The 22,662-nt window shown below is 46.1% G+C and overlaps 3 protein-coding genes across 3 annotated transcripts; 1 reads left to right on the top strand and 2 right to left on the bottom strand.

Annotated features, from left to right (window-relative positions):
- The first annotated feature begins 3,718 nt into the window (after positions 1-3,718).
- LOC100285174 (hydrogen-transporting ATP synthase, rotational mechanism) lies at positions 3,719-6,424 on the top strand. The gene is given in 3 exon segments (NM_001291793.1): positions 3,719-3,867; positions 3,998-4,197; positions 5,948-6,424. Coding segments are annotated over 2 exon segments (369 nt in total). The 5' UTR covers positions 3,719-3,867; positions 3,998-4,015; the 3' UTR covers positions 6,135-6,424.
- A 774-nt stretch (positions 6,425-7,198) lies between these two features.
- LOC100280680 (membrane protein-like) lies at positions 7,199-9,644 on the bottom strand. The gene is given in 4 exon segments (NM_001153599.1): positions 7,199-7,610; positions 7,705-7,790; positions 7,866-9,070; positions 9,171-9,644. Coding segments are annotated over 4 exon segments (1,770 nt in total). The 5' UTR covers positions 9,400-9,644; the 3' UTR covers positions 7,199-7,360.
- Positions 9,645-19,966: 10,322 nt separating this feature from the next.
- Positions 19,967-22,279, bottom strand: LOC100279285 (uncharacterized). The gene is made up of 3 exons (NM_001152306.2): positions 21,128-22,279; positions 20,855-20,998; positions 19,967-20,728 (listed from the first exon to the last, which is right to left on the bottom strand). The coding sequence occupies exons 1-3, from the start codon at positions 22,103-22,105 to the stop codon at positions 20,363-20,365; spliced, it is 1,488 nt and encodes a 495-aa protein (NP_001145778.2). The 5' UTR covers positions 22,106-22,279; the 3' UTR covers positions 19,967-20,362.
- Between the last annotated feature and the right edge of the window lie 383 nt (positions 22,280-22,662).

Here is a 22,662-nt window from a genome sequence, read left to right as displayed (position 1 = left end):
ATTCCATGGCGTCATACTTAGCCACCAGGCCTACCCCTAGGGCGGATCACTCTCCCCATCACGTTCGGCGACCACACCAATTTCCACACCGAACACCTACAGTTCGAGGTGGTGGATTTCCTAGGATCCTACAATGCCATACTCGAGAGGCCTTGCCGCGCCAAGTTCATGGCCATGCCAAACTACACATATCTAAAGTTAAATATGTCCAGACCACGCGGGATCATCACGACCTCCGAGTCCATCAAAACGTGCGTACACTTACGAGCGAGCGAATTGCGAACTCGCCTCCATGATGGTCAATCTCTAGGAGCATGTCTCCAAGGACCATGCCGCACAAGGCGGACGCATCATCTAACGCCATGGTCATCACAAAATTCGTGGGATCGAAGCATAGCTACGTGAGAGAAAGGCGAGGGAAGGCCCGTGTGGGAATTCTTAGCAGATAGGCTTTGTAAGGAAAGGCGGTTCCAATCAATTGGATGTCGCAAACCCTATATCTATTGAGAAAAAATCAATGAAGATCAAGAGGTTCCCATCAATCACTTTGACCTCATAAGACCCTGCCAAACAGAAGACGATTTTTTCGACCTAAAGTACCAATGGCCAAGACCGCTTTCAATCAAAGTATCACGAATAAGTCACCCAGGCGGCTAGGCCTCCGCGCCCTGCGGGAAGCAAGTAAAGATCTCTACACCTACCGAAAATCACGCCAGTCAACACAAAAGGAACCACCGCCACAAAGATCTATGAACTCCACAAGCACCACTAAGGCTAGGATTCGAAGGGCAAAAGGTTCAAAGTGAAGACAACACGCCACACAAAGATCTTGTCCAAGAACGTTATTACAAAACGAAGTAAACGCAAGAAGCGGCCTAGGCGCTGGGGGCAGGTCACTAGCAGACGACGCTAGACTCCAGGGCCTACCAGCAGGGTCTTCACGTCCACCGTTTCGGCGAGCACTCTGGCATGGGTGAACTTGATCGTCAATTGCGTCCAGCTCCTCATCGCTTCGATCGACAAAGAAAGCTTCGACGATCACAACGGTGTCAATCTCATCAAAGTGAGAGACCATTTGCCCTAGAGCCAGGCCGCTACCATGGAACACACTCTCGGCAATGACACGCTCCTCATGCCTGGGAAGCGACCACATCCGGTCGACCAAAGGCACCTCGATTGAAGGCAGTGGAGAAAGGTGGGAGCACACCTGGCAGACGACTAGGCAGAACCCCTGAAGCTCGGCGCTTCGCTCGGAAAGCATGATGGCCGCCTCGGCCGATGCAACAATGGCACCATTGTGAGCAAGCGAAACCTCTCGCACCCGGGCCTCAGCCACTGCCTTCATCTCCTTAGCTGTCCTCTTTGCGTCATCTGCCTGAGAGAGCATCTTCCGGAGCTATGAGGAGGAAGAAAGGAAAAAACAATCAAAGACATAGGGTACAGAAGTGCGAAAGGGGACCTACCCTCAGTGGCGCCGTGCTCTCACAAAAGCTCCGCATTTGTCCTCTCCAGGTGGGTGTTGGCCTCACCAAGGGAAGACTCGACCTCACCGACCTGAAGACTCACCTCACGAAGGACCGCCAGAAGTTGTGTCTCATCTCCCCAGAGGTGATCGGCTTCTGTCCGAGCACCCTCGCCCTTAGAGCGAAGTTGGGCCTCCTCGCTCTCAAGACGCTCGGCCCTAGAGCGAAGCTCGACTAGCTTGCGCTGCTTCGCCACCAAATGGGTGGCCACCACATGGAGCTGCTCCACCTCCCACTGAACGGATAGAAACTCCTCCGCCCTGGCCCTTGATCGCGCAAAGAGACATTACGAAATGGTAACCCGGTGATCATCTTAGGTGACGATAAAATGGCAAGAAACAAGGAGTAACCGATAAGCGACAATTACCTGCCCAAAGGGGATGAAATTCTGTGTCATCGACGCCCGAGCAATCGAGACCATGTCCCGAAAGCTATCGAGCCTCTCCTCATAGTGCCAAGGCTGAGGTCGCCCTGGTACGATGTTGACTTGCCTCACTTCCATCCTCCACGTCCGCCCCGACATCTAGGGGGAGGAGAAGGGTGTCCCTCCGGTGGTGGAGGGACCACGACCCTTGTTGAAGAAAAAGAGGCCACAACCAACGACGTCGCCGCCTCAGGTTGAGTGATCACCACCGTGGCACCCAGGGACGGCAGCGATGGAAGCAGGACCAAAACACCCCTCCCCTCTGGTGAAGCTCCGATGAGGGGAAACACACCGGCGGTCGAAACCCCCCTCAAAGAGACTGCGCAGGAAGTCATCATAATAAGGCAGACACTAGGGGACGGCGTCGCCAGCATCCCTTGGACGGGCAGGGAGGTTGGAACGGGCAACCCGGTTAACTCATTGGTGGACGCTCCATCCACCACAGAAAGATCAGAGGTTGAAAGAGTCGGAGGCCCTCCCCTCATCGCGACCACGTCCTTATGGAGTTGCACGACACATACACACTAACCAAAGCAAGGAAGTTAGGAATGCCGAAACCTTGTCATTCTTGAACATGATGCTCTTAACATTCATCATTTCATTAGTGTGAAAAGTATGTTAAAATTTTGGAATCCACTGAATTACTTGCATTCAAGAAGTGTGTTGTATTGTGCACTAACATTTTTTCGAATAATTTATGTGCCGTTGTAACACATGCACATTTTATCCGGATCGTATGAAATGTGTCAATTGTGCAACAGTTACCATGATAGATGATACTACAGGAGTACTATCTATTTTACGTTTTTTGCTTTGTATCTTGTGATTTTTGGTACTTATTAGAAACGTGATCTTAGTACAATCAGATTGGTGCGTTTTGAATTTACAGTAGTTATGGACTTATGGAGGGGGTTCCTAATATTTTGTATTATTTATTTATTATTGATATATGTACACTACAATGTTCTTAATATGAAATTTCATACTTGAACTGGATGTTCGTCGAACTACAGTGGCTTACAAATCTTAGGATGTTCATACTTGAACTAGATGTTAATTGAACTACATTGGCTTACAAATCTTAGGATGCAAATCTAATAAACAATAACATAGGGCCCGTTTGTTTTCCTTCATTTTGAGGAATTAGAATCTAACTAATGTAGTAGGTTATTTATTTAGAATGTGACATTACATAACTTTCCAAAGTGTATATATAAGACTATCTCAAATTTATGGAGTAAGAGATAGAAATTGATTCTATATATTTACATGCTACTTTTCTAATATACAATTTATAATGTACTCTTCTACTTGCTTCTTTATAACACAAATGTAGTGTATAACTATCTCTCTCTCATATGATTTAGGATAATATACAAATATAATACATAGACAAATATATTAACTTAATTATTTTTGTCTAAATTATAATTATTAGAATGTATTTTAATTCCAACGAAACAAACATGACGTCTTAATGGACTTTCCCACAATTAGAAAGCTTTATAAATAATTTATAGTTTAAAACATGTTTAAATAACTATCTTATTGTGACTAAAGTTTAATCAATTTTAATCTCTAAATTACCAAACATGGTAACTAATGGAGATTTCTCATATATAAATTCTAGTGACTAAAGTTTATTGACTAAAATTTAGTAGTATGACTAAAGTAACCAAACACCTTCTTAAACACGATGACATACAAATCCATCTCCAAATCCATCTCTTGTGAGTTCTGAACCAAAACTACAAAATGAATTGACGATATTACCCTCGACCCTCGAGGTCTCGAGTCTTGACCAACCCATACGCACCCACCCTCCGCCGCCGTTTTTCTCTCCCCATCTCGCCCGCCGTTTTCGTCCTTATCGATCTCCTCGCACCTCGTGGCGGCACCTCTCCCCTTCGATCCACCAAGGTGAGCTTCCGATTCTCCACCATAAACTCTGACCTCTTCCCGCCAGATCCGTAGTCTCCCCACCCCGTGCGTCCAGATCTGGTTCCTTTCGATTTGACTCGGTTTTCCCTTCCTGTTCGGGGTGCCGTAGGGTTTAGGATCGGCGGCGATGGCGGCGAGGCTGGCACAGCTGCGCGCTCAGGCGGTGCAGGCGGCGGAGTTCGCCTCGAAGCACGGCGGCTCCTACTACAAGGAGCTCATGGAGAAGAACAAGCAGTACGTCGTGCAGCCCCCCACCATCGAGAAATGCCAGGAGCTCTCCAAGCAGCTCTTCTACACCCGCCTCGCAAGGTGAAACCAACTGTGGCTTTTGTTGTTGTGTCTCGTTGCGATTAGTCAATTGGGTTCTCTTGCCTGAAGTGCTGCACGATCTGTTCGTTCGTGCGTTTAACGGGGCTTTTTTCGGGCTTGTTCAGGTCGCTTGTTAGACGGGTATAGTGTTGTGCAGTTTTTTTTCCTAATTAACTGTATGTATGTATGATATGACTTGGTTATGGCCAGTATCAGCGATGAGGATAGCCAAGCTGACTGCCTGATTCTGTGAGCGGATTAAGATTGTTAGGAAGATAATGTGGTTATTTTCCCGTGGTGTAACTGAGCATTTGTAGGTAGCACAGCATATCTACGCTTTTCACTTTTGAGGGCAGTCTTCGTGGCTTTACTGTTTATGACTTAATATGTGTGTTTATCATGTGGTTTGTTGTGATAGCAAATGTGACAAATCTCCCATCTATTTTTAATGTTTTTGTTCATTATATCATGATGCTATACCTTTATGCAATGGAATGTTCTATCTCCTCTTTCAATGTTATACTTGCCAGTTCCTGAATTTAAGTTTGGTTTGGTGGATTAAACACAATTTTGAAGTTTCATAGCGAAATAAACTTATACTTCAATGCTTGCACTGAGATCCATCTTATGTGGAGACAGATAGGTGCATAGAACACAATGCATGGCTGTTAGGGAAAACCATGAAGGTTTGATCAATTAGCACCCTGGTGTAGAGTCCCTTGCGGTGTTGATGTGTCATGACACTACTGCAAGAAGAATTTGCTGTATGGTTCTAGAAATGAATCTTTGTAATATCACCGTGGCCAAAAACTATGCATGCATGGAAGAGTAGGTTTAGCTTTGCATATAAACACTGATAACTGCATTGGTTATTGGGAAATGTGATTGCTTCTTGTTTATTTTGGATGTCAGTTGATTGACAGCGGAAAATGCTGTGCACATGTATATATCTGGTTTATAAAAGTTTATGCATAACATCTTTAGCATCAAGTGTTGTCAATTTTTTCTTTGATCAGAGTGTGTAAGATTTGCTGGGTGCAGCATGCAGGTGTATCCGTATCTGGATTTTGTCTTCCTCTTTACTCCCTTATATCTAAGTAATTTGCATATGTGATAGGATGACTGAATGCACTTGACCCGGTATTGATCTTGTATTTCCTTTGTATTTGCTAGTTAGCTGCGCTTGGAATTTAACAATGCTAAAAAACATTTTAGTACAGTGTCAAGCACAGTGTTTGAGGGCCTGTAGTTTGTCTTCAAATGTTTCAAGTCAATGTGGTACTTCGAAGTAGCACAATGATGGAAATGTTTATTAACATAAGGCGAAAATATTTCCTCTCAGGGCCCTGGTGCTAACTAATACTCCCTATGTTTCCAAATTGTAAGTCATTTTGGCTTTTCTAGGTTCATAGTTTTTACTATGTATCTAGTCATTGTGTATATCTAGAAGCACAGCAAAAACTATGGACCTAAAGAAAAGACAAAATGACTTGGAACGGAGGGGAGTAGCTTGGATGTATATTGAAGTTGATGATAATAAATAGAAATGTCAACAAAATTTGAAATCTCAAGGAGCTGCAATTTGAACATCATTTGTCTAAATACAAATGACTTGTTGAAACTTGATAATGGCATTAGGAACAACAATTAGTCCGTCATTATTTGCCCCTGCTCTTGGTAGACGCAATATGTAACTTGTGCAATTAGGGAGTTACTTTTCATGGTTTTAACCATTGCTGTGTTTGTTCAGCCTACCAGGTCGGTATGAGTCATTCTGGAAGGAGCTTGATGGTGTCAAGCAGGTATGGAAGAACAGGAAGGACCTCAAGGTTGAGGACCTTGGGATTGCGACTTTATTTGGAGTTGAGCTTTATGCATGGTTCTGCGTAGGCGAGATTGTTGGCAGAGGTTTCACCTTAACCGGCTATAAGGTCTAGTTGATTTCCAGTGATTTAAGACCTGCTTTATAAATCGACACTTTAGCTGATGCTTGTCGAAACGACGATGATACCTGCCTTCCTTCACAATTTTGTTTCTTGTAAGAGTCTACCTAGTGCTGAATGCCAGCAAAGACGGGCACATGGTTGCAACATTGCCTCAATAATTTGCCCGCGCAATTCTTGATTTTGATGCATGTAATTCTTTGTCAGTTGCATGTGCTGCAGTCCCTGCGTGCAGACTCATTTCGTGTCTTTCGTTCTGCCCACAAAATAAATTCTTTCTGCGTTACATATGATCGTTTTGGATGAACTGAACAACCAATTGCTGAGTGTGTGAACGGATGAAACATTATGCTCCATTTTGATGTCGATATTGGAGGGGGCATGAAATTGAATTGGGTTCAATACCAAATCAGTCATGGTATTAAAATGAAATAATTTTAATTCTATTGTTTCGATATCGCTGAATTAGAGTTTGAAATTTGCGGTTTAATTCTATGCAATACAGCTCACCTCTCGGTATTGGAAGAGGGAGTTTCTAGTTATAATTTAAATTCAATAAATTGAGTCTTTGATTCTAAATCTTAATTCTATCTATAACTAAACAACAGAATTTAGGAAACCTAATTCTAATTATCAATTCTTTGCTTTAATATCGACATCCAAACGGTCTATTAGATTAATCGATTCTGTCAAATTAGGCAACTTGTCTTTGTAATTTTATCCTTTATCGATTACTGGCGGTGCAGTAAGATATCGTTGAAATTAGATTAATCGATTCTGTCGAATTAGGCAACTTGTCTTTGTAATTTTATCCTTTATCGATTACTGGCGGTGCAGTAAGATATCGTTGAAATAATTCTGTCTTTAGAGTCCGTTCGTTTTCTCTCCGATCCATATGGATTAGAGGGAATTGGATGAGTTTCAATCCATATCAAGTCAAAATCTTTACTTATTTTTTTTCTAATCTCATCTAATTCATATGATATAAGAATAACTAACAAAGTCTTAGGCAGCCTTCAGAGTATTAGTTTTGAACAAGTATATTGGATTATTCCAGGTTGTTTTACAATGAACAAGGAACCTGTGTTCATCTTTATTCTGAAATAGTGAGTACATACGTTACCCCATCTACTTGAGAGGGGAGTTAATGAGCTATGCGGGGACAAGAACATGGCTAAAAGAACGTTGCTCCGTGCTAGCAAGCGAAACTCTAGAAAGCTTCAGTTGTAGAGCAGGACGATGAGGGTGGTGAAGCTGCTGCTGGCGAGCACGAGCATCCACGCCCTACTGCTCCTTGTGTGCTCCTCCGCGTCGGGTTCCTCCCTGCCCTTGCCGGCGAAGAGGCAGAACACGCGGTCGCACGCCAGTTTGAAGAGCGCCAGGCACGCGAAGAAGAGGCTGATGGACAGCACCGCCAGCTCCTTGTTCTGCAGCGTCTCCTGCACGCCCCGCATCTCCTCGACGCTCCACCTGCGCGCCCAACAACGAGAATTCAATCAGTGCCAAACACTGGCGATCGGATGAGCCGCCGCGCCGCGCCGCGCCGCGGGGAAATGGCACTTGCCTCATCTCCTGGTTCTCCTTGATCAGATCGTCCAGCTTGCCGGAGACGGTCGACTTCCAGGCCTTGAGGTCGTCCAGGTCCTTGGCCTGAACAAATTTCGCAGTCAAATAGCAGACTCATTGCATCCAGAGCCCGTTCTGCGGTGCGGCATGCATGCATACCACGCTGTCCTTCCCGTCGACGAGGTCGTGCACGTCGGCCTTCATCTTCTCCAGCGCCACGGCCGTCTGCGAGAGCCCGTTCTGCAGGTCCGGCAGCTTGGCGCCGTACCGCTGGTTGAGCTCCCTCGTGTACTCCTCCAGCGTCGACAGGCTCAGCTCCAGCGACCGCATCTTCTGCATCAGGATCTTTAGCACGCCGTCGCTGTGGATCCGCCCCGTGGGCGATGCCAACGCCGCTACCTGCGGCGGCAGCTTCGCGTCGCCGCTCCTGGAGCTGTTGCTCTTGCCGTCGCCGGCGGTGCTGTCATTCCTCCCAGCGCCGCCGTTCCCATCCTGCTGAGCGGTGGTGTCGTTGCAGTCGGCGTCCCGGTTGGCGAAGTCGATGGGCGCGCGGTCCCTGGAGGCGTCGGCCTCGGCGCCGGCGCCGGCGCCAGCGCCAGCGATGAAGTCCTGTAGCATCCGCTCGACGGCGTCGACGCCGTAGACCTCGAGGTAACTGAGGATGCAGTAGAAGCCGGATCCGTAGTGGCTGACGAGGCGCAGGCGGAGGTACCGCGTCCACCTGGGCTCCGGCAGCACGAAGCGCTGCGCGTGCTTGGCGTTCTCGGCGGTGAAACGCCCCAGCAGCTCCCACGCCTCCGTCGGGTAGCTCGTGCTGCCGTACACCTCGAACTCCCTGAAGTTGGACGAGTAGTGCTCCAGGTTCGCCAGCGCGACGGTGTCGACGAGCGTCTCCTCCGAGAGCTCGACCACGACGAACTTGTCGGCGGCGGAGCACGGGTTGCGCAGGTACTTGTCCTTGTCGCCGCCGAGGATGTTGGCGGCGCCCTTGGCCTCCTTGTTGTGCGCGAGCACCTTGGCGCCCTTGGCCGCCGCGGCGTAGTTGTACTCGGCGCCGTTGGGCTCGAGGCGGTGCGCGACGCCGCCATCCGTGGGCGGGCCGGTGTCGTTCTCCGCCTTGCCCTGCATCATGCGGCTGCGGAACTCGTCGAGGCCCACGAACGCCGCCTCGGGCGACGACGCGTTGCCGCCGGTGGTGGCATTGTACTGCGGCGACGCGAGCGCGGACGACGAGGGCGCTTCTTGGGGCGGCTGTGAGTGCGAGTAGGAGGACTGACACGAGTCGTTATGGTAGGGGAGCACGTAGGCCTCCAACGGCCTCACCTTGCAGTAGCTGTCGCGCATGCCGTGCTCCTCGTAGAACTCTGCATGCATGCGGTCATCATCCACCACGATCGATCCATTCATGAGATGTAAATCAACATGGACATCCACGCTAGCGTCCGGAGATGAACGGAAATGAACCTGACGAAGGGTCGTCGTCGGCCTGGCTGTGGAGGAACTGGGATCGCAGGAGGAAGAGGAGGCACCAAACCGAGAAGACGACGGGGACAGACACCTCGCGGAGGCCGCCGTCCATGGACACGGCATCGGTGGCGGCAGCGCCGGCCTCCGACCCCTTGCCGCCGCCGTGATGGTCCACCGGCCCAGCGCCTCTTCCGCCGCCGCCTCCTTCTCTCCTCTTCCTGCTCATGCATGCACCGCCTGCCTATTTCCGGCGCGTTGGGAGGAGGACGCCGGCCGTGCGCCAGACGCACGCGCACACCGGCGTGCGGTGATCGGTCCCGCGTGAAATCCCAGCCAAAATGAGCAAACCCACACGAATGGAATGGCCCGGTTGGTGATCGAGATGCGACAGAGTCTATCTCGCGCGCGCAGCGGTGGGAGACGAGACGGATAACAGGGGCGAGCCGGGTCGAGACGAGGGAGGAGGAAGCAAGTGACAGAGCGCCAAGTTCGGCGGAGGACATGTCGAGATGCGCATGTGCGCCGAGCCGAGCGCGCGCCGCGCCACGCAACGCCCCCGCGCTAGAGATGGCAACGGTATATAGCAGTATCCATACGGGTAACCGTCAAAAAAAATTCTATATAACAGGTTATTTAAATAAGTTTGCGGGTATAGATACATGCGTGGATAATTTTATCCGTCGGGTTAACTGTACTAGCTAGAAATGTCTAAAATACTTAGATACCAATCACTCAAAATATTAAACAACACAAAAAAGTTTAACTTAAAATACAACAAACTATATGATTACATAACTTGATAACAAACCATAATTGAAGAAGTATTTTCTTTTAGCTAAGACGACTTTAATTATATGGTAAATAGTGATATGATGCGGTTATATTTCATCCATGGAGTACACGGGTATGGGCAATACCCCACCCACACGTTTCTGTCTACTTGTTGGGTAGAGATTCTCGCCTGTTAGCATACCCGTGGGTAAATAAAACAATCCATGGACATCTTTATATCAAATAAAACCCGTCAAATATTCAGGTTTCAGGTACCTATTGCCATCTCTACCCCACGCTGGTGGGGCGGAGTGGAGTGGGAGGTGGCGGGTCTAGCCGAGGCCGCGAGATGGCGGGAGTGGTGCGAGTGCGATGGCTCATGCTTCTTTTTTTCTCTCGAATGCGCAGGAGAACTATGCATCATTATATTAAGAAGAAAGATAATAGTAGAAAATAGACTAGAACAACATAGACACAAAGCCAACTTAATCAGACCAAAAACAAAAATACACGAATAAATCCATAACTCCTAAAGAAACACAACCCACAAAGACCTAGAGACGAATGGGATCCCTAGCCCCATCACGACTCCACATCTTCATTTCTTGATCAGCCTTACAAATTGCCTCTTCAATGTTGGAAGAATTTTTTTTATCAAACACAACTATTTCTGGTTTCTAGAGAGTCCAGGCTCCAAGAATAATTAGAGTGTTTAGACCTCGCCTAGCAACCCACTGTTCTGACGAGCCGCCAGACTCCACCAAACCACAAAGCTCTATGGCCTGTTTGGTTCACTGCCTAACTTGCCACACTTTGCCTAACTTTTCTGCCTAAGGTTAGTTCTTTAATTCGAACGCCTAACCTTAGGCAAAGTGTGGCGCAGTTAGCCACGAACCAAACAGGCCCCTAGTCTTCGGGGTGTGGAGCAAGAAACTGAAGACTCATTTGACTTAGTAGGCGGTACCAAGACTCTCTAGTCTCTAGCAAACACACAATTTGCCAAAAGATGATCAATAGATTCCTGATGTTGATCACACAAAGGACAATGCTTTGGATGGTCAAGCCATCTCCTACTTAACTTATCTGTAGTCCAACATTTGTGATGTGCAACTAGGGCTGGAAAAAAAGCTCGAGCTCGACGAGCTGGTTGGGGCTCGTAGCAGCTCGGCTCGGACCGGCTCGACGCTCAGAACGAGCACGAGCCGAGTCTGTTTTTGTGGCTCGTGAAAAGAGCGAGCCAGCTCGGCTCGCTGGCTCGACCCAACAACAATTTGTTACATAAAATTATAGTTAGCATATAATATTAGTACCGAGTTGACAATTAATTTAGGGTTTTTTAATTTGGTGCCTTAGTTTTGGTGGTGTGCTCATCTATACCCTTAGTCGTGTTTTTTGCTCAGCTATACCCTTCCAGTGCTATAGAACAGAAGGACATAGCTGGAAGGGTATAGCTGAGCAAAAAACACGACTAAGGGTATAGATGAGTACACCACCAAAACTAAGGGCACCAAATTAAAAAACTCATTAATTTATGTTATTTGAGATTACTATACAAAACTAATCTATTATCTATATTATATTAGTGATATACTATTTTACTATTTTAAAATATGTTATTTAATTTTTTTTAAAGATTTTATATTATAATTTAGAGAGAAGATCTACATTTATGGGTAGGCTCGTTGGCTCGGCGAGCCGACTCGCGAGCCAGGAGCGAGCCGAGCCGAGCCTCTCTTGCAAGCTCGCCAGATGGGCGAGCCGAGCTCGGCTCGGCTCGTTTCCACCCCTATAAATACAAGTTTTTCTTGTGCACTGTGCAACCAACCACAAGAAAAACCTGTATTTACCAGGAGCCCATAATTTCCATATTATGTCAGCTGGCTCAAACTAAATCAAACCAATAAAAAAGGACTCATACACCAGCTTGGTCGAGTACTTCCCATCCGCAGCAAGTCTGAACACTTGTCTGTCCTCAACGCCTACTTGTAGCTCATCTTCTTGCAGCAAATCCCACAATACAAGATAATCCATCAACACACCAACCGAGAGGCAACCAATGATATCAGAAATCCATAACCCTCCATTAAGCGCCTCCTGGACTGTTCGAGAGTAGATAGCCATCCTATTCACAATATCTAATAACCTAAGAGCTAACTGTTCAACACTTTTTTTCATGGAGCCAGTTATTTTTCCAAAATAAAGTGGACTCCCCATTCCCAACCTTCCTGTAAAAGAAGGTAGAGAAGTAGATCTTGACCTTTTTAGGTAACCTGCACAGGAATAATGGCCCATGGCCAGCCAAGTTCAGATTTTTCCATCTAGAGATAGCTCATGCTTCCGCTATGCGCGCCGAGCCGCTGGTCTGAGATACACCGGATGAACCGAATTTTTTGTTTTTTAGCCCCTTTGGAGACAAAAAATTACGTTTGGACCCCCAGAAATTTAATTTGCACGTTTGGACCCGAAGCTCGGCGCCATAGGTTGTGGCGCCGAGGTAACACAGCTCGGCGCCACAGCCTATGGCGCCGAGCTCGGTGACGTGGCAGTCGTCGTGGCACCTAGCTCGGCGCCACAGATCTTGGCGCCGAGCTAGGAAATACCCGCGAACTCCCATTCTCTCTGCGCGTTTCTTCTCAGTTCGCTTCACTTCTCCGACCGCAAAATACCACCGCCGCCGTTCACTTCTCCGACCGCACCGCCCGTTCCCGGCTCGCCGCCGTCCCGGCTCGCCGCCGGCCGCCCGCCCCGCTCCCTGCCTGCCCGGAGATCCCCGCCCCGCCAACGGATTTTGCCGCCGCCGCCCCGGCTCGCGAGCTCGGCCGCCCGGAGTTCGCCGCCGCCGCCGCCCGTAGTTCGCCCCCGCCGTCCGGAGCTCAAGCCGCCGCCCGGAGCTCCGCCAACGGTCGGACACCGCGCGCTACGGTTGGCCACCGCCAGGTATTTTTTTTTTAATTTCTTAGTAAATTTCTTAGATTAATTTCTTAGTTTAGTAAATTCTTAGTGATTATATAGTTTAGTGTATTCTTAGTAAATTTCTTAGATTAATTTCTTAGTTTATTAATTTCTTAGTTTAGTAAATTTCTTCGTTTAGTGTTTAGTAAATTCTTAGTGATTATATAGTTAGGATTTTGTTTAGCGCATTGATATTACATGTTTTCTGTGTTGGCAACCATCGTGTTGTCGTTTATTCGCAGGTTCTATAAACATCACTTTACAGGGGAGGTGCTGCCAAATTTTTTACTGACAATAGGTTTTTTTGTACGTAGGTGTTCGTCCGACTTGACCTTCTCCACCGTTAGCTGGACTCGTACGCGTTCTCATGTATACAATGTTTTCGTACATTATTTATAGATTATGTAATTTCGTTTGATGTGTTCATTTAATATTTACTATATTTGCAGAGTTCTCAGTGTAGAGAGCTTAGTCTACAAAAATATGTCCACAAAAATATCCAACACCAAGCTCCGAAGGAACTAATCCATACTTAGCTTCAATACCACATTTGCAGAGTACTGGATCAAATTTGACCTCTTCTGCCGCCCACCCCATGTATCTCTTTTCCTTTACCTCTGGCTCTGGCCAATGGGACAAAGGACCATACAACCACTCTCTGAAACGACACTTACGCCACCCGTATGGCTGCAGGAGAAAAAATTAGTAATTTATTGTAAATAAAAACTAGTTCATACATTTAGCGTATCAATGGGCTCACATAATCAATGTTCGGACAACAGAACTGCTTGTCATAGTCTTCGTCGATGACAGCACGGTCTCCACAATCGCATCGAGGCGGTGAGTCCATCCGTCTTTCTGTTGCTACCTCCTTCTCCGCATCCGTCATTGGTGGAGGATTCGGGGGAGGAGGTACCCAACGCTTAAAACGCTCATGACTGGTCTTTCCACTCAACCAATTAACGAAAAGAAGATATCGAGGGTCAAATTTATTAGGACCATCGATCCACTGGAAAAAGAAACACCTCTGATGTCCCTAAAATAATGGAAAGATGCACTATTACATATCTACAAAATAATGAATGCGAACAAAATTAAGTGACAAGTCATAAGCTACGTACGTCCAAAGTGCCACAAAGGTAGTAGCAGCGAGCAGCCGTGTCTGGATGTTGTGATTGATGTACCCAAGCCAGTCTGCCACAGTCACAGTTAGGCACGGGGAGTTCAGGAGGAACATGAGCATCCTTACTAGATACGCCCGGATATAACTCCCGAGGACGACCTCTCTTCTGCCACAACGCCTCTCGGTACATGTCTTTCATCTAATAAACGATTATAATTATCACTTGTACCTATTATGCTTTATAATAAGTTTACCCAAACTAATAATCGAAATGATAATATAATAGGTGTATACAAATTATTAAACTAACAACCCAATATACAAAACGAATCAGTTGGAAATCATACCTTGGTCTACGAAGTGAACCAACTCAAATCTTTGAATCCAGCAATTTTTGACGAAGTTTGGAAATGTGATGAAATGAGCTGCTCTCGGCCAGCCGCGCGGGCGTTTTTATATGCATTCGTAGCTCGGCGCCAAGATCTGTGGCGCCGAGCTACGAGGCCGCGCCGCCACCACGTCAGAGCCAGGTCAGCCCTAGATGCAACTAGCCGTTGCTGCCACGTCATAGCTCGACGCCATAGGCTGTGGCGCCGAGCTATGTTAGCTCGGCGCCACAGGCTATGGCGCCGAGCTAAGGGTCCAAAACTGAGTTTAAAATTTTTTTAGGTCTAAACGTGATTTTACTTCTATTTAAGGGCTAAAATATAAAAAATTCGGCCGGATGAACTAGACAAGAGCCGCCAAGGCCCACCCACGACACCTGGGGAATGCGGCTAGCACGTAGCGGGGTGATTCAGCGGAACACTCAGAGGTCCATTTCTTCGTCTAATGTTACAGTAATAACTAGGTGAGTGTCTGTGCGTTGCAACGGAAATATATAATATCACGATAATTTATATATAAAATATGTGCTATATTGTTATGAGAAGATGTTTCATAATCTATTTGTGATCCTGACCATACATAAAATTTGTTATTTTAATTTAGCTGTTTTACAACTACATTGCAACCATCAGTACTATACAGACTTCAATATATACCACGATTTATATGGCCTCATCGTGGGAGAGCACGTCCCACACCTGCTGGAAGAAGTTTCCTCGTATATCGTCAGTCATCAGGTACGCATCACCATACACGCTTGCTTAAACACAAAGACAAGTGTGTGTGTGTTTGCAAAGAGAATTAAAGGCAGATCGGCACAAAAGCTACCCCGACGGTGACGAGGATGACGAACTGGTCATTGCTGCCGGTACTCCTCTGTGTCACCTCCGGCACCGAGATGACATCATAATCCTTGATATAGTAGTAGTCAAACGCGCGCGACATGGCGAGTCTCGATGACTCTTGGCTGGGTTGCCAAATGAAGTGCACCCTTGGCTCATCAGCGAGATAGTACACATGTCAATTGCACCACTGGATGCGCTACCCCTCTGCATACATCATGTTCGAGGACACTCACATAACGTTAGCAACAATCGTCGTCCCACTGCACAAGAATTCATAGCCGGTCAGTAGCGACTTACGTGACAGGTTGGGCTTCAGGTGGACGATGAGCTGGACGACGTGATGACGACGTCGTCGGATGCGGTGCCCAGAAAACCAGGGAGTCGCCGACGTTGGCGACGACCATGAGGCCCCCCTGCTTAACGATGGGCAGCGGGGTGCAGTCGCTCTGAACCACGTCTAAGCGACGGCTGCGCCGGAGCTTGTCATCCACAGCGGCACATGTGGCTACGTAGGACTGCTTCAGAGGTTGAACTGGCAGTTGTCAAGCTTCTTCTCGTCGTTAATGAGCTACGCCAACGCGAGCGCCTCCTGGTAGTGGTGTTTGTTCGGGGTTTTCATGTAAGAAACATGGATTCATCTTTGGTGTTGGTTTATGAAAATGACTCACAAGTTAGGTGCATGAAAAAATATTACAGAGAATAATTGTCACACATGCAAAAAAATGAATTTAAGTTGAAAACATTATTCGAACAAAAGAAAGTGCATGCAAGGCTCTTCTTTAAATACTACTCCCTCCATCCAAAAATATAATTCAATAATCTCAGTGATACTTATATGCTACTGCACATTGTGCAAGGGTAGCAGATGAGCTTGGAGAGGGATGTAGTAGATATTTTTCTTGTCATAGATATAGACATAAACACACATGTGGTGTAGCAGTAGCTACTGCTCGCATTTACCTAGGGTCGTGGGTTCGAATCCACCCGCGGTCATGTGTGTTTTTTAATTTGAGCTAGACGTGGGTTGTGCGGGAAGAATGGGAGGGGGAATGAGAATGGCAGAACAGGGAATGACAGACTACCCTTACAGCCTTAATAAGTAGTAGAGATGTAAATATGGATCAAATATGATATAGAATTTTATATAGAAAACTTTTGTGAGAGAAAAATCACACGCACCATCGGCAATCTTCACTGTATAAAGAGACTTCACAAAATGTAAGGAATATAATAATTTGTTTGTTTATATACAACTTAAAAGATGTATATATACCAGACGAACAATAGCCCAATATAATAACAAATCTCTGCAAGACTCATGTTGGAATTTATATCACATTCCAACAAACATCAACTTGAGACGAATTTCATATTATAGCAAATGAGGTATCATCAATTAAATCATTTCAATAGTAAATAATCACTATTAGGACTTAAACTGCAATATCAACTAATTCTGAGCATAGCTCACACTTAGCTTTAGAAACATGCATTATCAATATACAAGTAGAATTGTCATGGTACTTGTCCTACATATCTTAACATCACCTTCAGTAGTCATACCTCAAATCAAGTGATATCTCACGTTAATGTGCTCCGTTCTTTCGTGCATTTGGTTTTTAGTCGGACAAATAACATTTTTGAAAGTCGTCTATAGAGGGTGCTGGTCACTCGTTTTTGGTTCCTGAGAGGGTACCAAAAAACAAGGCAACACAAGTAAGTATATTTCAAGTTTCTTCCATTTATTTGACTTTGTTTAGAAAGTCGGCAAAAGGAAGAAGCTCGAGGTAAAATCTTTCAACCATCAATATGTCAAACAATGAAACAATTGAAAGCATTTACTTATTTCTTTACTCTACATAGTCTGATACAAGTGAGAATTCGAAGGTATCTTTGGAGGCGGAGCTGACCAGCGCTTTTGAGCCCAAAAGGTCCCCCTATGCATGATACTGTTCCTCTATTTATAGTCATGGGGTATAACTTCGTATGAAATTATAAACATGCCCATGAATATTACATACATGATTTACAAGTCCCACAAGGGCAACATTGTCTTTTCTCTTTTCATGATGAACAAGCCTTCTGAGCCTCCTTCTCCCTTGCCTCGTATGTCGATGCCTTCGAAGCTGAAGCCACCTCCTTTAGCACGTGTCGTCACAGCGTCTACACGTAGACGAAGATTCGTAGCTTCTCCTTCTGATTTGTAAGCTACTTTTGACGAACGATAGCTTCAATTCGCTGGTCCTTCACATTGTACCTAAAACACACATTTTCAGTTTGATAATAAGGGGTTTTGAGAATCTTCGACAATAAAAGGTCCCCAACAAGGGTGAATAGGCAAAAACCTGAAACCTTAGTCAAATAACAAAACTTGATCCGAGAATTATCAATTTAAGTGCTACAATAAGAATAATAAGGCCGTGATAAAATCCAAGCTTGATACTTACTTATGTTGCTAATGAACTTAAGTGCCAAATTGATGTTAGCAGTAATATAGAATGTAAATGAAGAGCAAAGCAAGTATAAACTTAGAAGAGAAAATGCAAATCCAAATCTAGAAGTGAAAGCGCACGAGGCATAACGATTTGTTTACTGGAATTTGGTTTAACAAAGAAACCTGCGTCTTCATCGAGGAGTTTATAAAGATCCGAGTCTCTTTCAATGCTTTCCTTGCTCAAGTAATTATCAAGATCGAACTTGAGTTTTCTCTTTGCTCAAACAATAAGTAACAAAAATTATAATGGAATGACTGAAACTGTAATTGATGCCCGAATGAGTGAACGACTTAGACTATAGTGAAACGACTAAAATTGTAATATTAATGGACTGTATGGCTAGAACTATAATGAAATGACAAAAATCGTGTTAAATAACATAAATGGACCCACCTAATAAAATAAAGGGACATAAAAATGTCGTCCAAAAGAATCAACGGACGAACCCAATAACCGTGGCCACGGCTGGTTCCACAGGCTAGTTGGTTTGTTGTCTGGTTAGTTAATTAGTTCGGTTGGACCGTACATCCAGGTGACGATCTGATAGAGAATCTCTCTTTGTACACACACGTGTACTTGATGGTTGTCAGGGAACATGGTAGCACGACATTACAACTTTTGCGGACAGGGACAAAGGAGAGATGGTAGCCCTGACTTAGGCCCCGTTTAGTTAAGGGTGATTAAAGTTTAGTGACTAAATTTTAGTCACTTTTAGTCCCTAAAGAAACAAACATGGTGACTAAAATAGAGTGACTAAACTTTAGTTCTTTAGTCACCAAGGGGTGACTAAAAGGGACTAAAGTAGTATTTTTACCTTATTTACCCTCTCAACTTTCTTCTTATAGCAAACATCCATTAATTAATAGGGGTAAAACAGTTATTATTCACAGTAATTAATGCTCTTTAGTCCGGTTTAGTCACTAGAACCAAACATTGTATTTTAGCGACTAAAATTTAGTCACTAAAATTTAGTCTAGTGACTAGAGGAACCAAACAGGGCCTTAGATATGCAGTGTCATTTTTGTTCCCACCGTATAAAAACCTCTCATAAGTAGCGTATCACGTTCTTTGATCCCGTTCCTCGTCTCTATCCACTCGAGAACTTTGTGACTATAATATGACCTATAACCATATGTCACACATTCAAGAGTTTTTTTTAAAAGCTACGATTTTTATATTACACAAAAACTAGATATCATAATGCAAGTTTAGGGACTTGACGAGCATTTTATGAGTATATGGTCCTAGATATCACTAGAAACAAGTCAGGACTGTAGATACATTTTACTCGTGAACTAAGACCGAGCCGTGTTAGCTTCAATCCCATAGATTTGCGAAATGGTGCTTAGCTTTGCACCCAAAAAAAAACTCTTGTACTGAACGGATAACTACATTTGCTTCCAACTGGGAATAGGGGCGGAAACTAGGCGTCGGCTCGCAGTGGCTCGGTCAACTAACGAGCCAAATTTGGCTCGACTCACGCGCTAGCTCGTCGAGCCAATAAGCTTGGTCATTAGTGTGAACTTATCCTCTAAATTATAATATAAAATCTCAACACTAATTTAATCAACATATATTTGATATAATGTAGAAAATATATTATTTTTTACTATAATCCTAAAATTATAAGCTAATCATATATTTGATACTAACATTATATACCAATTAGAATTTTATGTAATATACTATTATTGGACCAAGCCACGAGTCAGCTTGTGAGCCACAATGAACCGATTTGTCTTGCTCTTTTCTGGAGCCACAAAACAGGCTCGGCTCAACCTCGTTTTGAGTGTTGAGACGCTCCGAGTCAAACCGAGCCGCTACGAGCCGGTTTGTCGAGCTAGAACTTTTTTTCCAATCTATTTAGAACCTTGCTTACTTTCATGTTGACTCCCTTGTGATGCCCAATTGTCAATAGACTCATTATGTATGTTTGTGAGTCTGTGCTGTTGTGAAATTTTTACCATGAGCTCCGTCGAAGCAGAATGTGGTAGTGGAAAATTTAGCCAAAGGATGAAAGGATCCACCTAGCGTGTTTCGGTGATAGGGCTTCTCAGTTCATCATCCCTGTGACCATCTCAGCCTAAAATCCAAATGCCCGCGGTGTTCCGGGTCTTCAAAAAAAAATCGGCGACTTTCTGACTTCTCAGCGAGCACATACATATCTTTCTTCACTGTGCAGGTACAATCTTCAATACAAGCAATGGAAATTAACCGAGTAGAATCAAACGTCAGGCTCAAGAAATTACATAAACCAGAATCATATCAACGATACACAGAATCTGGGGTTACCAATACGATATTTTCCAGTTCCAACTATGCCCAGTATGCAGTACATCACAACTGAGAAACTAGCCAGTGACAGCATTTGGAGGTAGTCAACTCAAGAGCAGCTATGCAGAACCTATATTTTCAATAGCGAAATGTCAAGCAGCGCTTTCCATAAACTATATACCTCTCCTGATTCACTCAGAACTGTACTCACATTTACAGTCAACACAAGACGAGACAAGATTCTAGGGAATGCCTAGCAAGTATACCCTGAATGACAAAGAACAACTGATTGGCTCAGGAGAACAATAGAATTGGTCATGGAATATGTCATCGCCTTGAGCTTCACAAATCGAAGGGGTCAGTAACAGAAAGATCGGATGCTCTCTCAAAGTACCAGGCGCTGTCACCCTCACGGGCAACTGCCAACAGAGTAGGGAAATCGCTGGCTCGTTTCACCGTGGTCAGAGACTTCAACTTAGCAAGCATCTCATCCACTGAGGCTTGATCTCCATTGGCCAATACAACCACAAGCTTCAGCAGCGATTCTGCCCTCTCTAGGACGAACTTGAGGAACGCGAGCTCACAACGCTCTCCTCTGAATTTGTCAAACACCACCTTGGTGATGCGTGTCTCTAGGCAGCTGATGGAGCCAACCTCCTCCCAGAACTTCAAATTGAACTTGCCATTTTGCTCATCAGTTTCATGTGACTGCAAAATCACCGTGGGTATATATGTCACTCCACTAATAACAGACTAACAGTCATGCTAGAAGGTTTTCAGAGAGAGATTGAAATTAGTACAGGCTACAAGGACATGGGGTGAATGGGATCTCACCAGAACATGCAATGTCTCCACATTGGGAAAGCATCTCAGGAAGGTGGGCAGCATCTTGACTTCCTTGCGGATTCTGAACTGCATCTTCAAGGCCAAGATCTTGACACTTGGAACCATGTTAGATGGGGTCATCTTTGTTCCACTCTACACCACAATTGACAACCATTACTGCCATGGATTAAAATTGAAGGAAACATTTGGACCGATAACACATATAGATATAGATAGAGCTATGCTACGCAATGGAGGATGAAATAAAGGAGAAAGAGATACATCAATTATGGTGCCGCCAATCTCGAGCTGGTGGATGCTTGGCTCCAGGTAGCCGAGCACCTTGAGTTCGGTGGCGGAGCCAATCCTGATCCTGCTGCGGAAATGGACGGAGCCGATCATCCATTGGCGCGACTGCCACAGGATTAGGCGCTGGAGGCGCGGGGCGACGACCAAGTCGAGCTCATTGGCCAGGGACTCCCAGAAGACAAGGCACCGGAGGCTGCAGCTGCGGATCCGGACAGGGTCTGTGAAGTAGATGCTGGTGATGCTGGCGAACTTCTCGAGCACGGGGCTGCAGGCGAGCAGGTGGTCGATGTCCCTGGCGTGGATGACGGTAGCGCAGAGTCCAATCTCCTGGAGGCAGGGGAACACGGTGGCGCGGCCTCGCGGGAGGGTGGCGGTGTCCGGGAAGCACCAGAAACCGAGGTAGAGGGTGCGGAGGGAGGCGAGGTGGAGGACGTCGATGGGGAGGCCCACGGAGGTGGGTAATGGGCGGTTGACGAGGACGAGATCCTCGACTCCCCCCGCAGCGAGGACCCGGAGCCAGTACTGGAGCGCGCCGTTGTGCGAGGCCAGCGCCATGTAGCAGCAGGTGAGGCGCACAAAGCGGATGGGCCCCCTGTGGGAGGAGAGGACGTGGGACACGGTGTCTGTGACGGCTAACCAGTTGGGCGTAGAGCAGCCGCCGTCGTCGTGGAAGACGAGGAGGTCGGAGTCGTCGAGGACGAGTGGAGTGGAGGCCCAGACGCGGCGCCAGCGCCTGGAGAGCGCGGTAGTGCGCGCTGCGTCCTTGGCGGGGAGACGCGCCACGATGTTAGAGAGCACCGCGTCTGAGAGGCGGCTGATGCGGTCCCCGCCGCCGCCGCCGCCGCTGGGACTCTGGTAGGGACGGGAGGAACCGGTGGTGCGGAAGGGCGGATCAGGGAGGCAGGTGAGGACGACGCGTATCGTGTCCTCCACGACAGCCGCCGTACCCATAACCGCGACGCGGCGGCGACGCTCCTAGCCCGCGCCAGTGGAAGAAGACGGTTTCCTGGTGAGCTCAGCGCTGGCGTGGGCGGCGGACCGGTGTGTTCGGCTGGCGTTTTCTACTTTTCTGAGCGAAATCAAATGAGGAACTCCGGCCGCCGGGGTTCAGTTCCTCAATTTCACGTGGCAATGGACCCTATTGAGAGCACATACTCCTGCAAAAATACAACTTAAAATATAAATTTGGTTTAAAGTTATTAGTTAGCGCAAAACCAAACCAAATTCGAGAGGAGAAAAGTTCTCTTCAATTGTTTGTTCTTACAAATATAAATTAGACTAAGAGCGATATTACAAGTGAATTTAGAGAACTTAGAAATTAATAAAATCGCAAGACAGTAAATGCACAAGAGATACATACAATTTTATCTCGTGGTTCGGCCAGACCTGAAATACTTGTCTACATCTATATTGTGGTGTCCTCTTGAACAATGGTTACTATCAACCACTCTCAAGTGATCCAGGGATCGAACTTGAGTGGCACGGTCTTCCTTAATCTCCACAAATTA

Source organism: Zea mays, chromosome 8 (genome assembly GCF_902167145.1).
Source record: "Zea mays cultivar B73 chromosome 8, Zm-B73-REFERENCE-NAM-5.0, whole genome shotgun sequence".
Lineage (NCBI taxonomy): Eukaryota > Viridiplantae > Streptophyta > Magnoliopsida > Poales > Poaceae > Zea > Zea mays.
Note: the sequence above shows the minus strand (reverse complement) of the source record. Positions and strands in the feature narration are given on the sequence as shown.